The 21,317-nt window shown below is 36.2% G+C and overlaps 3 protein-coding genes across 10 annotated transcripts in view; 2 read left to right on the top strand and 1 right to left on the bottom strand.

The window, feature by feature from the left end:
• The first annotated feature begins 3,390 nt into the window (after window positions 1-3,390).
• Window positions 3,391-12,381, top strand: LOC132904569 (uncharacterized). Of its 3 annotated transcripts, none has more exons than XM_060955192.1 (5): window positions 3,391-3,509; window positions 3,858-3,950; window positions 8,362-8,388; window positions 9,472-9,629; window positions 11,270-12,381. In XM_060955192.1, the coding sequence occupies exons 1-5, from the start codon at window positions 3,461-3,463 to the stop codon at window positions 11,552-11,554; spliced, it is 612 nt and encodes a 203-aa protein (XP_060811175.1). In that variant the 5' UTR covers window positions 3,391-3,460; the 3' UTR covers window positions 11,555-12,381. The 3 variants fall into 3 exon arrangements, with proteins under 3 accessions (XP_060811175.1, XP_060811176.1, XP_060811177.1); XM_060955194.1 differs by having other exon boundaries at window positions 3,491-3,509; window positions 6,191-8,388; XM_060955193.1 differs by lacking the exon at window positions 8,362-8,388.
• Window positions 12,382-12,707: 326 nt separating this feature from the next.
• On the top strand, window positions 12,708-13,781 carry LOC132904571 (uncharacterized). The gene is made up of 3 exons (XM_060955198.1): window positions 12,708-12,893; window positions 12,959-13,212; window positions 13,291-13,781. Exons 1-3 carry the CDS (start codon window positions 12,870-12,872, stop codon window positions 13,541-13,543), a joined length of 531 nt encoding a protein of 176 aa, XP_060811181.1. The 5' UTR covers window positions 12,708-12,869; the 3' UTR covers window positions 13,544-13,781.
• Window positions 13,782-16,322: 2,541 nt separating this feature from the next.
• Window positions 16,323-21,317, bottom strand: part of LOC132904526 (serine/threonine-protein kinase N) — a 26,518-nt gene continuing 21,523 nt past the window's right edge. For 4 of the 6 annotated variants that reach the window (XM_060955105.1, XM_060955103.1, XM_060955107.1 and 1 more), the window contains 11 exons: window positions 21,124-21,274; window positions 20,964-21,051; window positions 20,494-20,849; window positions 20,184-20,422; window positions 19,231-19,398; window positions 18,346-18,663; window positions 18,118-18,269; window positions 17,808-18,027; window positions 17,626-17,733; window positions 17,402-17,542; window positions 16,323-17,320 (listed from right to left, as the gene is read on the bottom strand). In XM_060955105.1, the coding sequence (XP_060811088.1) occupies window positions 17,177-17,320; window positions 17,402-17,542; window positions 17,626-17,733; window positions 17,808-18,027; window positions 18,118-18,269; window positions 18,346-18,663; window positions 19,231-19,398; window positions 20,184-20,422; window positions 20,494-20,849; window positions 20,964-21,051; window positions 21,124-21,274 (2,085 nt within the window). In that variant the 3' untranslated portion in view covers window positions 16,323-17,176. The remainder of the gene's footprint in view (window positions 17,321-17,401; window positions 17,543-17,625; window positions 17,734-17,807; window positions 18,028-18,117; window positions 18,270-18,345; window positions 18,664-19,230; window positions 19,399-20,183; window positions 20,423-20,493; window positions 20,850-20,963; window positions 21,052-21,123; window positions 21,275-21,317) is intronic. The other 2 variants (XM_060955104.1, XM_060955106.1) reach the window with 2 other exon arrangements.

Raw genomic sequence — 21,317 nt, 5'->3', positions numbered from 1 at the left:
ATGATCGCGGTTTCGACGCATTTGTCACTGCGTTTATTGCGGAATGCGATATTGAGAGAGATATAGTGTATATAGAGGGAGGCTGTTTATGGTGGCGCGTTCGGCAGTCGATTCAATTTTTTAGTCGTCTCGTTCAGCTTGTAACTTGAAAACATCGCTCCTCGCGTTGTCGACGTTGCAACTGGTGTTCGCTTTATCGAATGGTTCGAACGAAGTTTTCGCAGTTTATTTTAACTGCTGACTCTGTATGGGCGCAGAGTGGTTTATACGGGTTTTTCAAATAGTCTGAAATCGTTGCTGGATATTAGTCGCAGCTCTCTTTTAGTGGAAAATCTTGGAGATTTAAACGACGCGAAATTGGACGATGACAATTTAAATCTTGTTTCGAAGTTATGAGAGAGGCTGTGCGTACAGAGATCCGTTGCATCGTCTACGCAACTCTTACGGATCGTCCGCATTTTCACTTCCACCGGATAATAACCGGTGCACGCACACAATTACGCGCAATTTGTCGCACTTATCGAAGCGCATATCGTGAACGGCCGGTACGTGCTCGTAGCTCGCTTTCGTGAGTACCGGTTCACCGAGACACCGTCGCGAGTTTGCACTTTGCATACGATATTTCAAGGTCGCGCAATTTTTATCCCCGCCACGACTGACGCGATCGATCTTTCTTCCACCGATGAGAAATTCTTTTAACCTGTACCTCGTCCGCGTGACATGTTTTCCTTTATCCAAATTGTGATTAAACCCCTCTTTTATAATAATCGTTGCGTTCCAATAACTATAAGACTATAAAGCTGAAAGTGTCACGGTTATTTTCTGTCCGCGATTCTAGCCGTAATAACGTTGCAGCACCAATCACACTACTTGTACTTGTTTTTCTTTCATGACTCGATTTATCCAACTATACATATATATCACTCCGTCTCAACGACTCCGTCACTAGATCTTGCAATATAGCCATCATTAAGATCGTCAGACGATACAAAATCGTCGATTAACTTCAATATCCATAAGAATCTGCTGAGATTCTCAAATTTTTATATTTCATTCATTTGCTCTGACAGTAGCAGATGAAATAGATTTGTAATATTCTAAGAGAATGTTCGACGTAACATTGGAACAAACCCGATATATTTTAATGTCGGAAAAGCACAGTTGAGTAAAACATGATCGAGAAACGCAAACAAAAGGGGAAACTTTAACTTTCTTCAATTTCGAGGTAGATAGAACATTTTAACTAAAGAAGACGGCATAGAAACAAGATTAACGCACAAGGTTTAAGATGCTGGGCAATTCTGATCAGATCGAAAGTTGCCTCCAACGTACATCCACCTTCCTATTTTCCTCGCAGGTACTTTCTCGGTTCGGGGCCACGCAGTCCGCCTGCTAAATTATTCAAAAGATTGGAATCTTAAGGGCGAGCTACTGAATTATTAATTTATAGGCGTTATTGGGTGCGTGTGCGGCTATCTCGATACCGGCACGCATTAGTCAAACGGGTTATGGCGATCGGGCCAGTCGGCTACGCGTCGATCTTCGAGCTGGTATTGTTAATATCTTTGTAAAGGCGAAGGAGCGGATCAAAAGTGGCAGCTGCTTCCTGCGCGACCGAGGAAAAGCGGTCCCTCTTTCACCTGCCGCCCTCCGCGCGATACTAATTGCCAGATAACGTCCTTCCGATGTTTCATCTACCGCGACACAATTTCGTGTACCATCGATTCCGCGTTACGCGCTATTTCACGCGTGTACACTGTCGTCCGTAAGTGTTCTAGTGTTTTCAATCTAGCGAAAATATTTCAGATACGTTTCGAACGAATCCCTGTAATCTGATTTTCTCCTTTGATCTTATCCCAGAGACAACTATATTATATACAAGTGGATTAGTGGATAGTAGATTAGTAGATAATACAGTTTATACGTATTAGCTTAACTTTGGAAAATGGCTATTAAATAATTTTAATTTTCACGCGAGAAAATCGATGCACTTTCTACAATGTATTCGTTGCTACTGTTATTTTGTGCATATAACATGCAAAATTGCGCCAGGTGTCCGAATACTTGTGGACTGTAGCATACGCGTACTCCTTTTATTCACGTTGCACCTTTTCTCTGCGCGTTATGTCGCGTCGCGACGCACGAGGGTGCGAAAGACGTTTATTCGGTATCGTTTGCATCGTAATTGGCTGTCGCGCGTGTATCGGGATATGGTGATACTGTTGTAGAGCAGGGACATGGAAGAACATGTTATTAGAGCACGATGAGGGATTACATTGTCATGGGAAGAGTGGTATAATCCTTGTGACGGACGCGATAGTCGCTTTTGTTCCACCTTTCCTTTCATTCCCTGTTCGATGATAATGAGATGCGTATTGTGGTAGGTTGGGGTTAATCGCTGGTGTTTACCGTTCTTTTATAGCGATCCAAGTTACGAAGTAACATAGCAACCACGATAAGAAACTTGGTAGGTATTCGCAGTGTCTGTAGTAATTTCACTCGAGTTTTTTAGTCATCTTCTGAATTGTTGGTTTGAAGGTTGAAAATACATTAATGGTTCAATTATGCATGCTATCAGGTAACTATATTTTTCTATACTACGTCGGTAAACTGGATCGTTTATATTCAAACCTAACCTTCTACTACCCCTAGGCTTTCAAGAAATTCGAAAAAATTCTAGAATACTTGTCAACGTCTATGCTAAATTATTTAATAATTCATCAAGTCAAATGTGCGAAACTTTTTCCAACTTTTCCAAGATAAAAATTCTTTCCGGAAAGATTTAAAGGTGAAACATCGCTTTGTTTTTATGGAGAACCAAAGAGATCGAAGACAGCCATCTTCGAAAACAGCCCCATCGCAAAGGAAAACTCGTACAGGGAGATGTATTCTGCGAACGATTATCGGGCAATGCTGCAAGATAACGGTGAATTCGTTGAAACCGCAGAGAGCAGCGGCGAGATCCACGCCGAACAGCCGGATGAAAGTCGGAAAGTTCATGCGTATGCCAATCTGTCTGTCGCACGCAAGGTTCGTTTTCCCGGCATCGCGTTTCAATCTCTTCGTTCGTGCACGCACGCGGCACGGCACAGAGATAATATTGTTGCGTCGCGGAAACGCGAATTCGCACGCTCCGAATGATATTCATAATACGACGTCGTTAATTCCTCATTGTCTCCGCGTTCCTTCGTCCCCTCCACCTTGACTTTACCTCATTTTTTCTCCATCGTCATCCTCCCATCGCGTTCTCGATGGCGAGAAAATAGCCGCGTCGCGATAACGCATCAATGGAAGAGCCGTTTTCCCGTAGTTCGTTGCGTGCGCTCAAGTTTTTCTCTCGCAAACAAGTAAAAACTGGATCCTCGTTACGTGATTCTGGTTATGTGGAAAATGTTGCTGGTTAATCGTAGCTTGACTCGTAATTCGACTCTTGCAGGGATACACGCCGTTGCACATCGCGATGCAGTTCGGTCACGAGAATATCTTCAATCTGTTGGTTCAGGTGTACGGTGAGTTCTTATTGTTGAGAATCGTGGATTAACGCTTTCTATTGACACATATGTCGCGTAGTTTTTTTAATTACTTATGTAATTAAGCGTAAGCGACGCTGCTGACGTAACCGAAGCATCTTTGCGCTCGTGTGCGAGCGAAACGATCGCTGCACTTGGTACAAAAAATTGACGATAAATGGACAAGAACTAAATGCGTTATGCGTTAGAAAGCTATCGCTACGATAGCAGTCTTAGGAAAACAAATCATAATTCTATAGTAAATGCAGTGCTCTTGACCGATGCGTATAAGAATCGTACGGTTTTCACGATTATCTCTTGCATTTTGTTTTCACACGATATTTACAGGTGCGAACCAAGAGGTACGCGACTACAGCGGAAAGAAGGCCAGACAATACTTGGTCTCCCAGGAGGCCGCTGTCAGTCAGGACACCTTCCGCAGTAAGTACCGCGCTCCTTTGAAGCAAAGAAATTCAAAGCGATGCAAAGGAAAGAAAAAAAGGGACAGCAGCGAGATGGAGCAAAAAGAAAAGAATAAATACAATTTATTATCCGCGTAAAAGCGCAATAATTGACTCGTAAATGCGAACACTATCAAAGCGAACGATCGAGTGATGTTATCGGCGGGCACCGTAAATGAGACGCGTCAGAGTTTCATAATATTCGCGCAAGGGAAGCTCGTAACGTTTACGCAAATCACCGAGTAAATTACCTCCCCGTCCGTGTACTTTTATAGTCGCCTTTTTTTTTTTTTTTTTTTGTTCTCCTTCGTTTTTATTCTTTTCCTTTTATTCACCATTGAAACCCGAGAGAATGATCATCGTCGTCGATCTCTTTCCTTTCCGTTGCGGTTATCACGCTAACATCGGTGGTCTATTAATTTCGCGTTAATCGCGAGCCTGAGAAAACGCATCGGACGAGAGGAACGCGGTGCCGCGCCGTTTCAATGCTACGAGCAGATACCATTGTCGCCCGAACGAGAAGCGATTAAAGTTACGCAACATTAAGAGGCAAACACTCGAACCCGGTGGGGAAAGTGTCCCCTCTAACGAGGATTCCCCTACTCACTTCGATTGTATTTTAAACAGCGCCCGCGTTTCTGTCGATTCGATTAAATCCTTCTCGCTATAGAAATCGTTCGGACCATAGCGTATGTTACGGGCTAAAAGTATCTCGATTATGCGAATATTATTACAATAGAGCGTGGCTCATATTAAATTCGAGAAATTTATCTAATCCGAATTAATCCAGCTACTCGACGAATCGGAATAAATTTTAACGAAGAGTTCTGCATTTATACTTTTGGCCTGTAGTGTTCGTAAAAATTGATACGTAATTTAAGACACGCGAGTATTCTCTTTAAGAGAACGTAAATAATCTAGAATTTAGTTTTACGTATGTTATTACAAACTGTAATTTACAAGAAGGAAATTTTCCTTGGAAGGATGTTCATAATTTAATACCTTTCAATTATTTCCTCAAGCTGTAGCTTGATTCATATAATCCGTGACAATTCGCGATTTTATTTAAGTAAATATCGTACGAGAGAAGAAATACAACGTAATAAAATACGGATGCTCAATCGTCGCGATAGAGCAATTACAGGTTTCCGCACCAGGTACACCGCAGTTTACATTGCTTTCATGCGCTTGGTTCTGGTTCAGCCTCGGTTTTCTAAGCCTTCTATTTTCACTATCAGCTTTCTTTTGATCGCGCGCATGTCCGTCTCGAGGAATTCGCCTGCCGTGTCTCGGCGACGTTTGCTTCCTAGTTTCCATACTCTTTCCAAGGGAGCATGCGAGTAATCTACATGAGGCATTAACTAGTTTGCATCGACCATACACCTTGTTCTTCCTCCTTCTTTATTACAAACAATTAAATTTCTACTTTGTTCTCTGTCTATCCGTATAAATCTTGCTCGAACGAAGATATTTACACAGACATACACGCACATACGTTTGGTCTATACTTGGTAGAATTCTGTCCTTTCCTCCTAACAAACTCATTTCTCTAATCATTTAACAAATTCATTCTTTTCGTAGTAACAAAGTTCAGTAACAATGACGATCAGACATGTGTCGTAATATCCAAAATCCAAACTCATTTCCTCTTTGTCGAAACAAAATCATTCGAAAACAGGAAATTAATAGAAATTGTATTCGTCTCTCACGTTTATTAAAGCAAATCGCTATAAGCATGTGCGATAACATCATCATACACACATCTAAAATAATTTTAGTAAACTCTTGTATATTCGAGAACTTTTTACATATTTTTTTTTTCTTTTAGAAGCTCCACCTTATACGTAAACCAACGTAATTTCAACTAATTTATTCGATCGAATCACGCTGTATCACACGATCGTACTAACCGAACGATCTCCTCCTCTGTTTCTAACCTTCGCCCAACGATAACCACATATTCCAAAATCTCATAATCTTTTCCATCGTCCCATCGAAATTAACTCACCATACCAGGAAGCACGAGTCCACGGCATGCATCTCCAGCTTGCTTCTAAACGTTAATCCTGCCTCTGTAAAGAAAAAGTAAAAGGTGTACAGGTATCCCGTGTGACGACCACGCGATCGAAATAGACGACAGGAAATGGTTTCGGGTTCTCTCCTCCTCTGTCCTCTGTTCTCGGTGAGTATCGGGGCTCTGGAAGTATTCTTCTGTTGTAGGGATTACTGCTGCCGCTACGCTCAGGCAAGTTCAGAAGCACACCTCTGCTAAAGTAGTAAAGCGCTTGTGTCGCAAGATTAAAGTAGCCGCACCTTAGAGTAACGTATGACTGTCACTTTTGTCGACGCTGACGTGAGTATTGCGCGGAGAATCCGCGGGTCCACTTCGCGTTTTTAACACTCAACGCCATCGAGATGCCTCGACGGTCTACGACAGCAAGAAAACTCTTCGATATCTTTTTTTCTATCCTTTCGTTTTATTTATTATATTCTTTCTTTTTTCTCTCTTATTTTTTCCTCTTTTATTTTTTCCTCTATTTCAATCGGTATTCGATAAACGGTGGACCCGTTCATTCCCGAAATTCCAATGGAATCATGTACGTCCAGTACTCGTGACTCTTCGCTTCAGTCTTTTTTTTTCAACAAATCGCATACCACTGAATAATTTTTGTGATATCTTTACATGTATAATTAACTGTAAACGCGTATAAAATCGCGAAGTGTGGCTGTTTGCGAACGCGTAAATATTTCGTTTATCTCGTTTATTTATTGTTTGACGATATGTCGTGCTGCTATTAATTGAACGTTGCGCTTGTCATCGAATGCCTCGACGTAATTAAATCACACTTGTGTAACGATCGATGCGTGGTATTCTCGTGTTGCGATACTCTAGAGGCTTGACGCAACGCACGTGGTATCGAGAAGGCTGAAAATAAAACTGGTGAACAAGCATAAATCCTCGCCTCACGTTGTCTCCAAACGATTTGTCTTTGAACGAAAATTACGTTTCAACGATCAATCGAAGTGGCAGTAGTACCTGAAAACACTCCCAGCACCGTAGAAACGATGTGATTTAACCCTGTCAGCCGACGATGCGAACAGTTCCTGAATGCCGCGATTTTATCTCGTTCATTTTACACGTTTATGCTCTCCGGCGATCGCGTAAGGCGGCGAGAACGACTCAGGCCTGTTCCACATCGTCGGCTAACGACAATCGTCAGTGTTTTCTTTGTTGTCACTGTTGAACGCGTTTGATGGTAAAGCATGTGTACGCGAGCATGAGAAAATTTGCCGATTTCCTTCATTCACGTCCGTTTTCCGTACGCGTTGCACCTCTAGATCTCGACAATCGAATAATCGTCAGTTTTATTTTAACAGAGATTCGCTTTGTTACACGTCCTATCATTACACGTTAATTGTATGCAGCGCGAGTTCACTCACCCTTTTGATCTTCCGTTCGATGAAACACGCGAGAAGATCGACTACTTCCCGCCGTGGCGCCGGAAGGCGCTCGCACGACTTCGCGGCGAACATCGACTTCACGCGCGAATACGAAGCGACACGAGTTACTTTTTAACCAGATTAACTCTCTCGGTTGTATCTCCGTCCTGTTTCGATCGCTCGTCGAGTACGAAAGACGAGTTTAATCGTTTTACGAGCGAATCCATCTTCGATGCTCGGTTGCGCGGAAGAAGTTTGTTTTTAGATGATCAGTGCTTAGTAGCGTCGTAGCAGGTTGTAACAGAGGCTGACTGCCTACGTATTTCGTATATTTTTCTACGATTAACGACGAAGACAAGAATTTCAAGAGCTTGATATTGACTCAAACGAGTACGATAAATTCTCTTATTCGTTGTCGCTGATAATAATCAGCCTATTTTACGAGCTACTTTATCACGTTAAACGTAATACTACGTTAGGTGGCGTTAATTGGTTCAAGTTATCGCAAATCTTACGAATACTAAAGTTTCTTTAATTTAAGTATTTTGATCAACTACCACATCGCTGGTCATTGATTATTCCTATGACAGTTGACGTATTAATTAGAGAAGAAATTTCGACAGAGTATTTTTTTAAGAATTTTTATAGATTCGTCTAGAAATTTTGAACGTTTATATCGATCGATCAACGTGGTTACCAAGCACTGAGCATCCCTGCAGCTCTTCCATTCGTTATTAACCAACATCGACAGCCAGCAAATACAACAGAAGCTGTCGTTCTAACGTTTTCTAACCACGACGACTAATTCCGTTCGGTCGTTTAGTGGCTTTCTGATAATTTTTAATAATCACTCCGTGTCTACTAATCCTTGATACTCCTCTTCTTCGACGACCGCGCGCGTCGTCGTGTCTCCACGAGACAGTCTCAAATGATTTTCTATTTTATTTCAGAAATAAAAGCAAGGAAAAAGCATGCAGGTAAGAAATAATACGCATGGAACGATCACTAATTAAATGGAGCTATAGTTTAGTGCATGCGTCGGGCCGATCTGTGGAGTAGACAGTGTGTTCGGTAGAGTGGTTTTTCATTTTTCTCTAAACCTGGTACACTACCACTTGTTTCTATTCGCAGTATTATTCTTTAGACGGAAAGTGAAAAGATTATTAGGATCCGTATTGGTAACGTAGAATTTTCACTTTCTACTTCGAAATATTTTTATAGATCTCCGACACGGGATTATTCTATGTCCGAAACGAAGAAAATTGGCATTGCTCGACTATCTTTATACACGTAGCATAACTCGCGAAAAATTACAGCAGAGGCTCGATGCTTTCTTCCGTCAATTTTCTCCTTTCTTATAGATGAACTCCTAGTTTCGAATTTCTACAATTACACTTTACAACTGACGCATCTATCCCTCGCACAAGTCTGCGTATCTCGAAACAATTATCCTCTTAGGTATCTCACAAAAATCTTGCTCCTCGTTAACAATAACCTCGTCTTACTCTAACGCCATTCCGTCTACAACGATTACAACAAGTATCGGAGCACGCCCTTCTCTTTCAATGAAGCGTTTCTTCGTCAAGTTCTATCTTTCGTCTTCGTAACGTGAAATGTTCACTTGGTTCCAACGAATTAGTGTACAATTGGTATAATAAGTACAACGATGCGTCGAATACTTCCTGTAATCGCTGTGGATCACCATTGACGATGAACCAATGATACTATAACGCGAAGAATAAATTAACGATACCAAGAGACTTCCTCGTCCAGAAGATAGATTCCGCTGTTTGATCGTCCTTGGACTCGATCCTAGACTCCCTCGCTGGTAGATGCATGCGACACGAGCCAAATTTCAAACACGTAAAACGTTGCAGTGCGTTGCAACGAGTGCAACAGACGCGCACTTGCGTTGCTCCGTTTGCCAGTGGCACGTACAGTTCCCTTAGGAACGGTGATTTAGAAACAGCTAAACGCAACGAGCAACGTATACGCGCGGCAAGCGTTTAGCAACGGCGATGATTACAACGTGGTAACACGATGATTGATTGAACACGCAGAGAAAGATCTTGGTTTCCTGCGTATTGGCTCGCTGAACGTACGCGTGAAACGTACGACGGAAGCGTTCAGCCAGTTCCTGGGTGTGGCAACTAGCAGCAGCGCCAGCAGCAACCACGAGAAGATACACAAGAGCTGGGGATCGGCGGATAATGTGCAGGTAGAAGAGAGAAAGAGGGACGATCGCGTTCTCGAAAATTACCCGATACCCGCCCTCCTTTCCTTAACCCTCTATAATTATTCAACCCTTGGACGAGCGCTCGCCACCATCGTACCCCCCCATCGCTGAATATTATGAATATTACGCGATGAATCGCCAACTCGTTTAATATTAACGCTCGCTTTCCATGTAGAAGAAGACGAAATTACCGTGTAAGCGCGACCACGGTCTTCTTCTTTCGGATGACATTGGATTCATCTGCAAGTCGCGCGTTTTTTAGATACGAGATGGTTGATTCGTTCGATAACAATTTCCCATTTACAGTTCGCATACATACTCGCACAAGTATTCCATATAGATAATAAAGATAGTAATGTACGTAAGTGGTGAGATATTGGGTTAGCAATTAAGTTATTGCGGATTTTGTCATTAAGTGGTATTGACAAAATCCGCAATCGCTTAGTTTCCAACATAGACATAATAGTAGATATAATAGTAGACAAAATAGTAGACCAATATATAAATAGTAGAAAAAAGTAAAGAATTTGCAGAATTCCGGAAAGCTATCTACCGCTTACATGGATAACTAACTTAAGGTGATTAAACAAAAATCAATCTGATTCTGTAGCTGCTTTCACAAACCGTGTATTACTTTACGATATTCTCTGCTGTATTATTGGGTTGGAAACTAAGTGATTGCGGATTTTGTCAATACCACATAAGCAATCACTTAGTTTCCAACCCATACACAATAGTAGACATAATAGCAGACAAAATAGTAGACAAAAGTTGAATAGTGGAAAAAAGTAAAGAATTTGCAGAATTCCGGGGAACTATCTATCGCTTACATGGATAACTAACTTAAGGTGATTGAACAAAAATCAATCTCCTCGATTCTGTAGCTACTTTCATAAACCGTGTGTTACTTTACTAAGTGATTGGGGATTTTGTCATTAGATGTTATTGACAAAATTCGCAATCACTTGGTTGCCAACCCATACATAGTAGTAGATATAATAATAGACAAAATAGTAGACCAATACATAAATAGTAGAAAAAAGTAAAGAATATGCAGAATTCCGAAAAGCTATCTACCGCTTACATGGATAACTAACTTAAGGTGATTAAACAAAAATCAATCTCCTCGATTCTGTAGCTACTTTCATAAACCGTGTGTTACTTTACTAAGTGATTGGGGATTTTGTCATTAGATGTTATTGACAAAATTCGCAATCACTTGGTTGCCAACCCATACATAGTAGTAGATATAATAGTAGACAAAATAGTAGACCAATACATAAATAGTAGAAAAAAGTAAAGAATTTGCAGAATTCCGGAAAGCTATCTACCGCTTACATGGATAACTAACTTAAGGTGATTAAACAAAAATCAATCTCCTCGATTCTGTAGCTGCTTTCACAAACCGTGTGTTACTTTACTAAGTGATTGGGGATTTTGTCATTAGATGTTATTGACAAAATTCGCAATCACTTGGTTGCCAACCCAATATAGTAGAATCGCCTTACAATGTATAGCTTAACCCGATGAAACGCTGGTACAATATCGTCCAGGGGTTGTAATTCTGTCATCAGAGAAAGATTATTAACGATTGACAAATAATTTTTCCAATTTCCACGAAGTTGGAGCAGAAGATGATGCCACCGCCCAAGTACGCGCCCATCAAGAAGAGAAGAAGCCGACGAGCGCAGGATTTTGGATCGTCGCGAGATCATCAGGCTGCTAGTCAACCAAGCACTCCACTGCTTCAGGGCAAGGCTTCTCGGTCGAGTCAATCGATGCATCGTCGACCGATCTCCACGACAGCCGTCAGTTCCGCCGCGCCCAAGACGCAGCAGAACAACGACTCGGACTCGGATACCGCGTGTGGTTTCGACTCCGCATGGAGAGGATCCGCGCAACTCTAGGAGAAACATTTCGTCGCGAAACTTTCCTTCTTTGGTATCGCGAAAGCCCGAGGCTCTATTGAATCACCGTGTACCTTGCCTTCTGGTCTTTTAAAGTAACAATTTTTATCTATCTATGTCTCTCTCTTTCCCTCTCCGATTAATCGATCAAATTGTAATTACTGAAGTCTACTATGTTCAAAAGAAGACTGAGAACAAATTGCTCGAGGAAAGAATAACGATGGTGGTAATTGACGAGCTTAAATATTGGTCGAGCTTGAAGTAACTTTTTGTGGATTGTAGAAAAATATGGCAGGCACAAGTTTGAATGATATTCGGAGCTGCGAAAGTATAAAATCAAATTAATATATCAAAATAAGATTAATTTGATACGACAGGGGTTTTAAAGGAATTAATTTTTAAAGATAACTCCCATGATGATTTCCCGATGATATTTTCTTAAGTTACAGAAACGAACTACTTTTTAACATAATTATTATCGTAGAGTTTGTAAGTGCCTTAATTTAATGCCTGGAAGCAATGCTTTAGGTTTATCGATGCATTCTTTGCACAAAAGCCAAATCAGCATGTTTCTGTCGTAATTGTGGTAACGAGATTACGATTCTTTCATACAGGGTGTATTGCGCACAATTTTTTGTGAAATACTTTTATCAATTAAGAATGTGAATACAATCGATGTACCTAAATCGTAGTGAATAGAAATTGCAATATCGTCTGTGTTCTCGTATCGGTGATGAATATACTAAATATTTGATCATAGATTTTCTAAATGAATTGTATAAATACTTGTTTGGAATAACAATAAATAATAACTTGACTAATTGTAATTGCATATATATACTTATATGCGTAATTCGTATTCCCTGTTACATTTACTGCAAGTGTCCAATGGAATTTAATAAGCGATATGAGCGCTATCTTTTCGTGCGCTCGAATACTAGTTTCACTAACAACTTCCTGAGTTCTCTGCTAGATTTCGCATAGTTACATTGCCAAAGTCACTCAACTTACGTATCGACAGATGTCGCTAAATACTTGTTACGACCATATTATCAATGGAGTAGTTTTACGATAAATATGTTTACAAAGATATTGAACTCTGAATTGTAAATTGTAAGGATCTGTTAATTAAGGCGTATCTTCGATAAATTTTGCTTTTTTCTAATTACTTAACTTTACTTTTTAAATACTTAAAGTGTAAATATGAATTGATTTTGTCGATTGACTGTTTTCAAATAAAGTGGAATATGTGGGGTTATGTTGGAGTTAGTTAGATATTCCTTTTTTTATTAAAAAGAATTATTTTTTCTTAACCATGTACGACATATGCCATCCTAGTGTAAGTGTATTTAAATAATTTTCAAAATCAATAGTTTTGAAACTAATTCGCTTTAATACCATTAGTATTTTAATATTGGAAAATTGGGTTGTATCGATCCTGTGAAAATAAGTACAACGTTTTACGTTTATATTGAACTATGTGAAGCAAAGAAATATTGGGAAGTTGATTATAAATACAATGAAAATTTGGATTTATTGTATTTAGAAGTACGAAAAAAGAAAAATTCACAAACAGAAATATATATACCATGGCCAGCATCGTGCAACATTTCTCTTGATATGATAGAAAAGATACAGACAGGTTTAGATGTTGAACAGTAAGAATAAAAATTATTTACACATTCTGGCGCTTATGTGATCATGATTTATGAATTGACCTATGTATTTTGTAACAGGATAACGCTTGTTTTTAAATTAGAAGATAGTACAAGCATTATTTACAAAGTTAGTAAGGATCTTGTGAAGCCTGTAGATCCAGAAAGAACAAAATTAATGAAAGAGAAGGAGCAAAAAAAATCAAATTTGGAGAAAGAAATCAGGAAAAATACTTCGTATTTGTATGAATTAGCAAAATCATTAACTGCAGAAAATGCTAATGAAGATAAGGATACAGATGTAAGCCATAGCAGTAAAACAACAGCTGAATAAAATATGTTATTTTATTTATTTAATTTTCATATTTAAGTGGTATCGATATTCTTCAAAGAGTTAAAAGAAATTAAATATAAAGTTGTAATATGTTTCCCTTAAATGTTTATTATATTGAAATTATGTTTGAAATATGTATAGTTAAAAAGTGTACTAAAAATTATGTAACTATTTAAAATGATATGTATCAAGCTGCCACTACAAATGTGAATATTAAATAAATTATTGCTTAAAGACATTTTAGAAGCAGTTTCTATATTAACACATTATCTATGTGATTTAATAAACACTGCAAGTATGAGGCACATGCTGTTTCATTACTTTCTACTATCCATAAAGATAATGAACATTCTAAGCTAAGGTTAAATCTTTTGATAATTCTATGTTGTTTTGTATGTATAAAAATACGTAACGAAAGTACATTTTAACACGGTTTCTACTCTGAGTGTTGAAAATAGATCTATCTACAAAAAAAAATTTACGACACTTGTATTATATACATCTTTGAATTACTATTTTTTGAACGACATGATTTTCATTTTTAACATCGTAGTATATATAAAGAACGTCGCTCTCGTAAAAACTACTTATCTGTTTTATCTTAATGAAATATTCTTTTAATCGAGTTTATGCTATGTATATAGCAGATGTTCCAAGATAAGTGCCGTTTGATATAGCTAATGAACGGCAGGTGACAAAATACAAGGAGACTTTTATCATCAGACATTATGTAAAATGTCACTGTGAATACAAATTTTACCTTTAATTTTTCAAGGTCATGCTGTGCATACTTCATAGATATTTTAAACATTCAATGCTGTAAAATTTATCGTATGAGAGACGAATATAAACAATGCGTACTTTTCTGTTTATATTTACCTTGTTCTTCATACAACAAGTTTTACAACATTAACGTAAAAATATCTTTTAACCTGATCATCTCTCAACCTAAATACTTTAATAGTTTTGTAGAGAATTAAACAAATATGTCGAATAGTGTATGAAAAAATGTATACTGCCACTTAAGGCAATAAAGATGACCTTAGCATGACCCTGAAAATTTGAAGATAAAAATTTTTTCACAGTGACATTTTGCATAAAAAATGATGACAAAAGTCTTACATTCTTGTCTTATCACCTATTGTTCAGTAGTTACATCGAACAGCACTTGTCGAGGGATATCCTGTGTGCATCGTTTATGTATATGTATACATACATATGACTTAAGTATTATAGAGTATATAATTAATACATTGACAAGAAAATATTAATTAATACAAAACGAGTAATTTTTTATAGAATTATGTAGTTTGGCAGTTCGATGCGTGGGAGTAGTATAATGTACTACGAATAAACTATAAAAATAAATATTTTTTAATTAATAACAAAACAGTATGTCTTGTTATCTTTGTTTCATATTTTTTGAAAATTCAAGTCAAATCAAGCAATTTGTGACCATTTACCTTTATTGAAATAGAAGTACTTATTATGGATTGTGAAGACGAATGTTCTCAAACATTCCAATGTCTGCATATTTTCTTGTCTATTATACAATAAAAAGATATAACATAGTTTTCAATGTCCGCGTATATTTTAACTAAAATTGTATTATAGTTACTGAATTAGATTTTATGATCTATGTATGAGAATTGTATAAAAACAGGCACATTAGGAATAATGTGTTACATGAGCACCTTTGTATAAATAGGTTTTCATTTCTAATATACACAAGGTCTCGGTATAAAATAGTTACCAAACAGTTATTAATTTATTAGTGCATTAAGGCAACTAGAATTCGAGTTGTACTCGAAACTATCACAAGTGATACGATTACTCTTTTGTTTCACAATTTTAAATACTGTTTTTGAGAGAATGATTAATGATTTCAAGCTTATATGACTAAGTTTATAATATAAGAAAATTTCAAATGAAACCATTTGACATTACTATCACAGTATCCCAATCAGTAAATATTATGATCAATCACTTATGTTACTCTTTTGCGAACATACTTCAGATGAAAATTGTTTCATAGAAGTATAATTTAAGTCTACGTAGATAAAGGTAAATATTGCATTAGGTTCCATTTAAAAAATTCTTTAACATAAAACTTGTATATCAACTGCTAAATGAACGAACTCGATGGATTGACAATATTGTTACAAGAAAAATTACTACTACAGGTGTGTAGTTCTTAATATTAATTAATGTATTATATGGAAGTAGTAAATTTAATGTTTTAAATAAGCTCATAAAATGGAACAAAAAATTCTAAAAGGGCATCAAAATAATCTTAGTATAAAACACTTTCAATAGCTAACACATAATGTATACATTTGTGATGATTGTACAGGATACTCATAATTATCCACAAAATCAAATACGTAGCAAAAAAAAAAAAAAAAAAAAGAAAAAGAAAAGAAAAGAAATATACGAAAACGAACTGAAAGGAAATAAACTACGGTGATGTTTAGATTAAAACGTAAAAATGATTACTAGCAGTGTACTAATATGAACTTGAGATGTTACTTTTGTGATATAGTGTTATACATCAAGCTAAACTATTGTACTTATAAATCTTATTCATTATTACTTTTCAATGTTTGGTTACATATTTACAAGGTATAGCACTAGAACACCACAAGTATTCTATCACATACTGAAAACATGAAGATATATAACTAATTAAAACAATAAAATGGATAAGAGGATTATAGGAATCAGACCTGTAAAAATTTGTTCATTAAAAAAGAAAGGTTAACATAGGGACACTGTCAAGTTAAGTAAATAACTGGTCGTGTTAATAATTAGGTACACGTGACTGATATAATTAATGCGTCCAGTGTTAACTTGTGATTATGTTGATCAACATTGTTATACATAGTGCCATTTCTTCATTTAATTCCCTATCACATGAGCATGAGCAAATACAACTACGTTTTGATTTATTTTCTGCAACTTTATGAATTATAATATGTTTATACAGTGAACATCCTTTGTTTTATAAGGACATTATTGTTGAGTACTTGAAAACTATATAAAAATGACTGTGCTAAGTGAAAGTTGTGAAATAATATTTCAAACAGATATCATTTCAAATATTTGGTCAATACTTTAAATCATGATTACGACATCTAGTGAATTTTAATTAAATGGTATAAATCTTTAAAAATTTAAATTCCAAACTGCTGTTTCTTATCAAAATATGAACATGCTACAAAATTACTTATACAAATTTATGTTTCTTTTCTGGTCATACAGTTGATTAAATCTGAATATTACATTCAGATATTTTAAATTATAATTATTCACTACGTTGCGTATTGGAAACAATCGTGATGAGTGTATAACTACGAGTTAAAAGTCTGACATTCATACATATTAATTAAAAACCTGAGATTCGTATGTTGAACATAATTTTTTAAATTCTATATGCCTGATTATATCGTGATACTAAAAGTAAAACATCTGTACAATTTAAACATACTCTGAAAATTAAACAAATACATATGAAATTAACAGTGTTATTAATTGCGATTTGATTGCCCTTAAAATGATGTTGAAAATATAATAGAATACTAAATGATTTGCGTATCAAATTTAACAAAAAGACAATTAACATTGTTGTTATGGCTAGCACCAATCAGCCATATATGTAAAATCTTTAAATAGATTTTGTTCTAAATCACTAAGTGGTCTAGGATCTTTAGGTGGAGTTAATTGTGGTTTTTCTGATGTAAATTCTTCGTCAAAATTACTAACATCTTCCACAGAATGCTGAAATACAAGTATAATTTTTATTTACCGACAAATATACTAATTGGAGTAAAAAAGAGATGAGAAAAGGTTAAGACTTACAATTACTGGAACGAATGGTGGTTTTACGCGTCTTAAAAGTAAATCATCCCAAGCTATATGCCTGAAGAATGCTTGCTTTTTGACGTCTTCAGCATCTCTTTCACTACTACCCAATCTTCTATCAGGATTTTTTCTTAATAACTATAATTAAACATAAATAACGTAAATTATTTATGTTCTATTTATTATCTCACTAGAAAAAAATATATTTATATTGTTCTTACCCTTCGCATTATTGCAATTGCTTCTAACGAAAGAAATCGTGGATAACGAACTTCGTCGTTCACAATGGAGTCGAAAACTTCTTCTTCATCATCACCAGGGAATGGTGACTAAATAAGAAGATGTTAATTAATAGTATAGTGATCTTAATGCATAATAAAATAAAATTGGATAAAATGCTTACTTCACCAACGAGCATTTCAAATATTAATACACCAAGACCCCACCAATCAACAGCCCGTGTATATGAAGTTTCAGTAAGAACCTCAGGAGCTAAGAATTCTGGAGTACCACAAAATGTCCCTGTTCTATCTCCATATCCCATGCCCTCCTTACACAAACCGAAATCCGCAATTTTCACATATCCTTCTGTATCCAAGAGTAAATTATCTAATTTTAGGTCTCTGTAAATTTAGCAACATCATTAACATCACATATTTAATGTAAAATATCGTAAATAATTTTATTTAATTTTTATTTATTTAAATATGTACCTATAAATAATTCGACTTTCATGCAAGTATTGCAACCCTAACACAACACACGCTGAATAAAATACAGCTCGTGGCTCTCCAAACACATCCGCGTGTATATGCATCATAAGATCTCCTCCAGCTGCATATTCCATTACAAAACACACATGTGCCTATAAGGAATAAAACATTAATTTTCCATATTCTGACTAAAACATTTATCGTAAACATAACTAAAATAATATATACCTCAGTTTGAAAACAAGCAAATAAATTTACAAGGAAAGGGTGGCGCGTAGCGTTAGCAACTTCAAATATTCTCTTCTCTGAAAGTAATGACTCTACTTCATCCCTTGCTATTATGTCTCCTTTTTTTAATGCTTTGATTGCGAAGTATTCTCCTGTATTTCTGTATTGCGATAGGATTACTTTTCCAAAATGACCACGGCCAAGAACTGATAGTAGTCTAAAGTTTTCTATAGTCATTCCAGTAAGTTGCGAGTGTCTTCTAGACTCGTAGGCACTGTCTCTATATTGAGCAGGCTTGTTCGGCATTTCATATACAACCTATAATCGTTAAAACGTTTAAATCAAAGTACCGAAAGATAATGATTAAATTTATATTAATTACTTTCATATTAATTGATAGTATGTGTGTGTATATATATATATATGTTACTACTATATATATATATGTTAATCATAATTCCAATTAAAAATTTTTAGTTATAATACAATGCATATGTTATTAGTATATTGTATAGGTAAGATAAATTTCACTTATTTAATAGTATTCTTGCTATTTTATCAAGAAAAAGCCCTAAAGCTGTTGAATAATCAAGTATTTACGACATTAGCAGTAAGACATCTATAATTGATATAAGACATAAACATGTACAAGTACAGTATTAAAAGCCTTGATATATGTAATACGCACATACAGACATGCAAAAAATTTGGGTACATGCTTTTGCTAAGAGAAATATTAATATACCAAAAAATTAATTATATTTTATTAATTTAATAAAATGAATTACAAGAACTTAGAAGAACAATTTTATACTTTACGTGTTAGTACAAAAGCACAAAAATTAAAAATATATAAATAAAGCTGTGTGTATTGGAGGTATATACCTCATCTTCAGGAAACTCGACGACAGGTTGGGGCGAGGGTGTGCGTGGAGAGGGTGGTGCAATCAGCACAGGACGAGGCTCTGTTACAAGAGGCCTCAAATTTGCCCCCTGAGGACCCCCCTTTTCCTCGTTGTGCAGGAAATCAAACTCCCTTAATGCACTCTGTAACTACATTACTATCTGCTTAGCTCTAAAAGCTACTTTAAGTTGCAATATACTTTAAACTGTAACCTAGCAAAGTTTTACATAAATAATAATAAAATTGTAATGAACATTTTGAATCGAATAATTTACACACTGAGAAAACAAATAGATCCAAATATTGAAGGGAGTTTGCTGCAACTTTGTCGAAGGAATACTAAATATATTGCACAATGCATATTGCAGAGTACCTTTTTCATGTGGGTGCTAAATAATATTGTAAAAATTACTATGCATAAAAAGCTAAGAATTAAAAATACGATATAAGCTTAAAGTAAAAAACGAATAAACAATCTGTACACTTTAAACATGTAACAAGTTGTTGCCCATTATACATCGCGTTCTAAAATTTGCAAGATACCTATAAAAAAAAAGGATATTTATAGTATATTCGAAGCAGTATCTTGCACAGTTGAAAGTATATAAAAGTATACTAACATGCCTTGATAAAGTACATTGATATAATACTATATACAAACGTTAGCAAGTATATCGACTCAACTGGATATAATATATTGTATGCATGTGTTTTTTTACCCATAACCATAGTGTACCAAAACCCTAAACCTTTTAAGTAAAAGAAGATACTAGATAACTTCGAAATACTTCGTAATATGACGGACAACTACAATATCGCTAAAAAAAAGTACAAAATATAGTGTACAACTATCTTCTATATAACACTTTTGTGAGTATAACGTCGTTGTAAAAAAAAATAAAGAAAAAAATAACATAAATTTTGCAGGACCTACTTCTTGATCTAATTTTGGTGGCGGTGGAGGTGCAGGCATCGAAGGTTTCTTCGTAACTGTAGGTGGTGGTGGAGGAGGATGTTCTGGAGGACGTGGCAGTGTAGGACTACTACTTGAAGTTGATAATCCTAAAGGTCTGGCTCCACCTAAGCCTCCCTTTTCAGGATCAGGCAATTCCCCAGGTGTTTCGGGTTTATCTTCTAACGAAGTATCAAAAACAAGTTGCAAAGGTTGAGGTCCTAAAAAATATAGATTCGTACAGCAATCATGTGACAATTTGCTGTAAACGTAATGAAAAACATGTACCTACCAGATGGCGGACTTTCAGAGTTTCTTGTATTGTGTAATGAAGGAGCTGATCGTTTCAACAGCCTACCCCAGGTTGCAACGTTAATGTTCATTTGATTAGCTCTTGGGAAATTCTTCACCTGTTGCTTAAAGATCTTGCGTTGACGTTGTAATTTAGGTTTTCTCGAAATCATAGGATTCAAGAACTTAATTTCAGCAAAGAGAAGACCTTGCGGCTCCAATTGTAGAGCCATTCCGTGTCTCACATCATCGATGAACTCTTCTAAACGTAAAAATTTTATAGCACAAAGAGATCTCCAATCTTTCCAATAAATGCCTATTTCAAGTTCTCTCGATTTATCTAGTTCGATGGAAAACCTATGAAAACAATGTATTCATATAAACTAACACTTCCGACTTCTTTTTATCATAAAACGGAGTATAAGAGTTTAGTATAGGTCTAACAGAAATATGTATACAATAAAAGAGTACCTTTGGTCCCAAGCTTGTTGGGAACACGGTCGCCAACTAGTTTGTGCTACTGTTTGATTATCCAATTTAATAACTGCCATAATGTCATCTACGATAAATACAAAAATGAATGAGATTCAGTTTTTCATAAGAATTTGTAATATTTGTAAAACAAACTTACTACTTGTTTCATCTTTAACACTGTACGATTTGCTCGAACTGCGTCCTGTAACACCTTTAACGAAACTACGTAGATCCGGACTTGCTGGGTGCTCTCTTCTTGTGCGACCAGGTACTTCTTCTGCCAAGTCTTGACACCCCATTAATCTTACCTAAAATTATAATTATTATTAAAGCATATATTATTAAAACAAG

This window comes from Bombus pascuorum, chromosome 2 (assembly GCF_905332965.1).
Source record: "Bombus pascuorum chromosome 2, iyBomPasc1.1, whole genome shotgun sequence".
Lineage (NCBI taxonomy): Eukaryota > Metazoa > Arthropoda > Insecta > Hymenoptera > Apidae > Bombus > Bombus pascuorum.
Note: the sequence above shows the minus strand (reverse complement) of the source record. Positions and strands in the feature narration are given on the sequence as shown.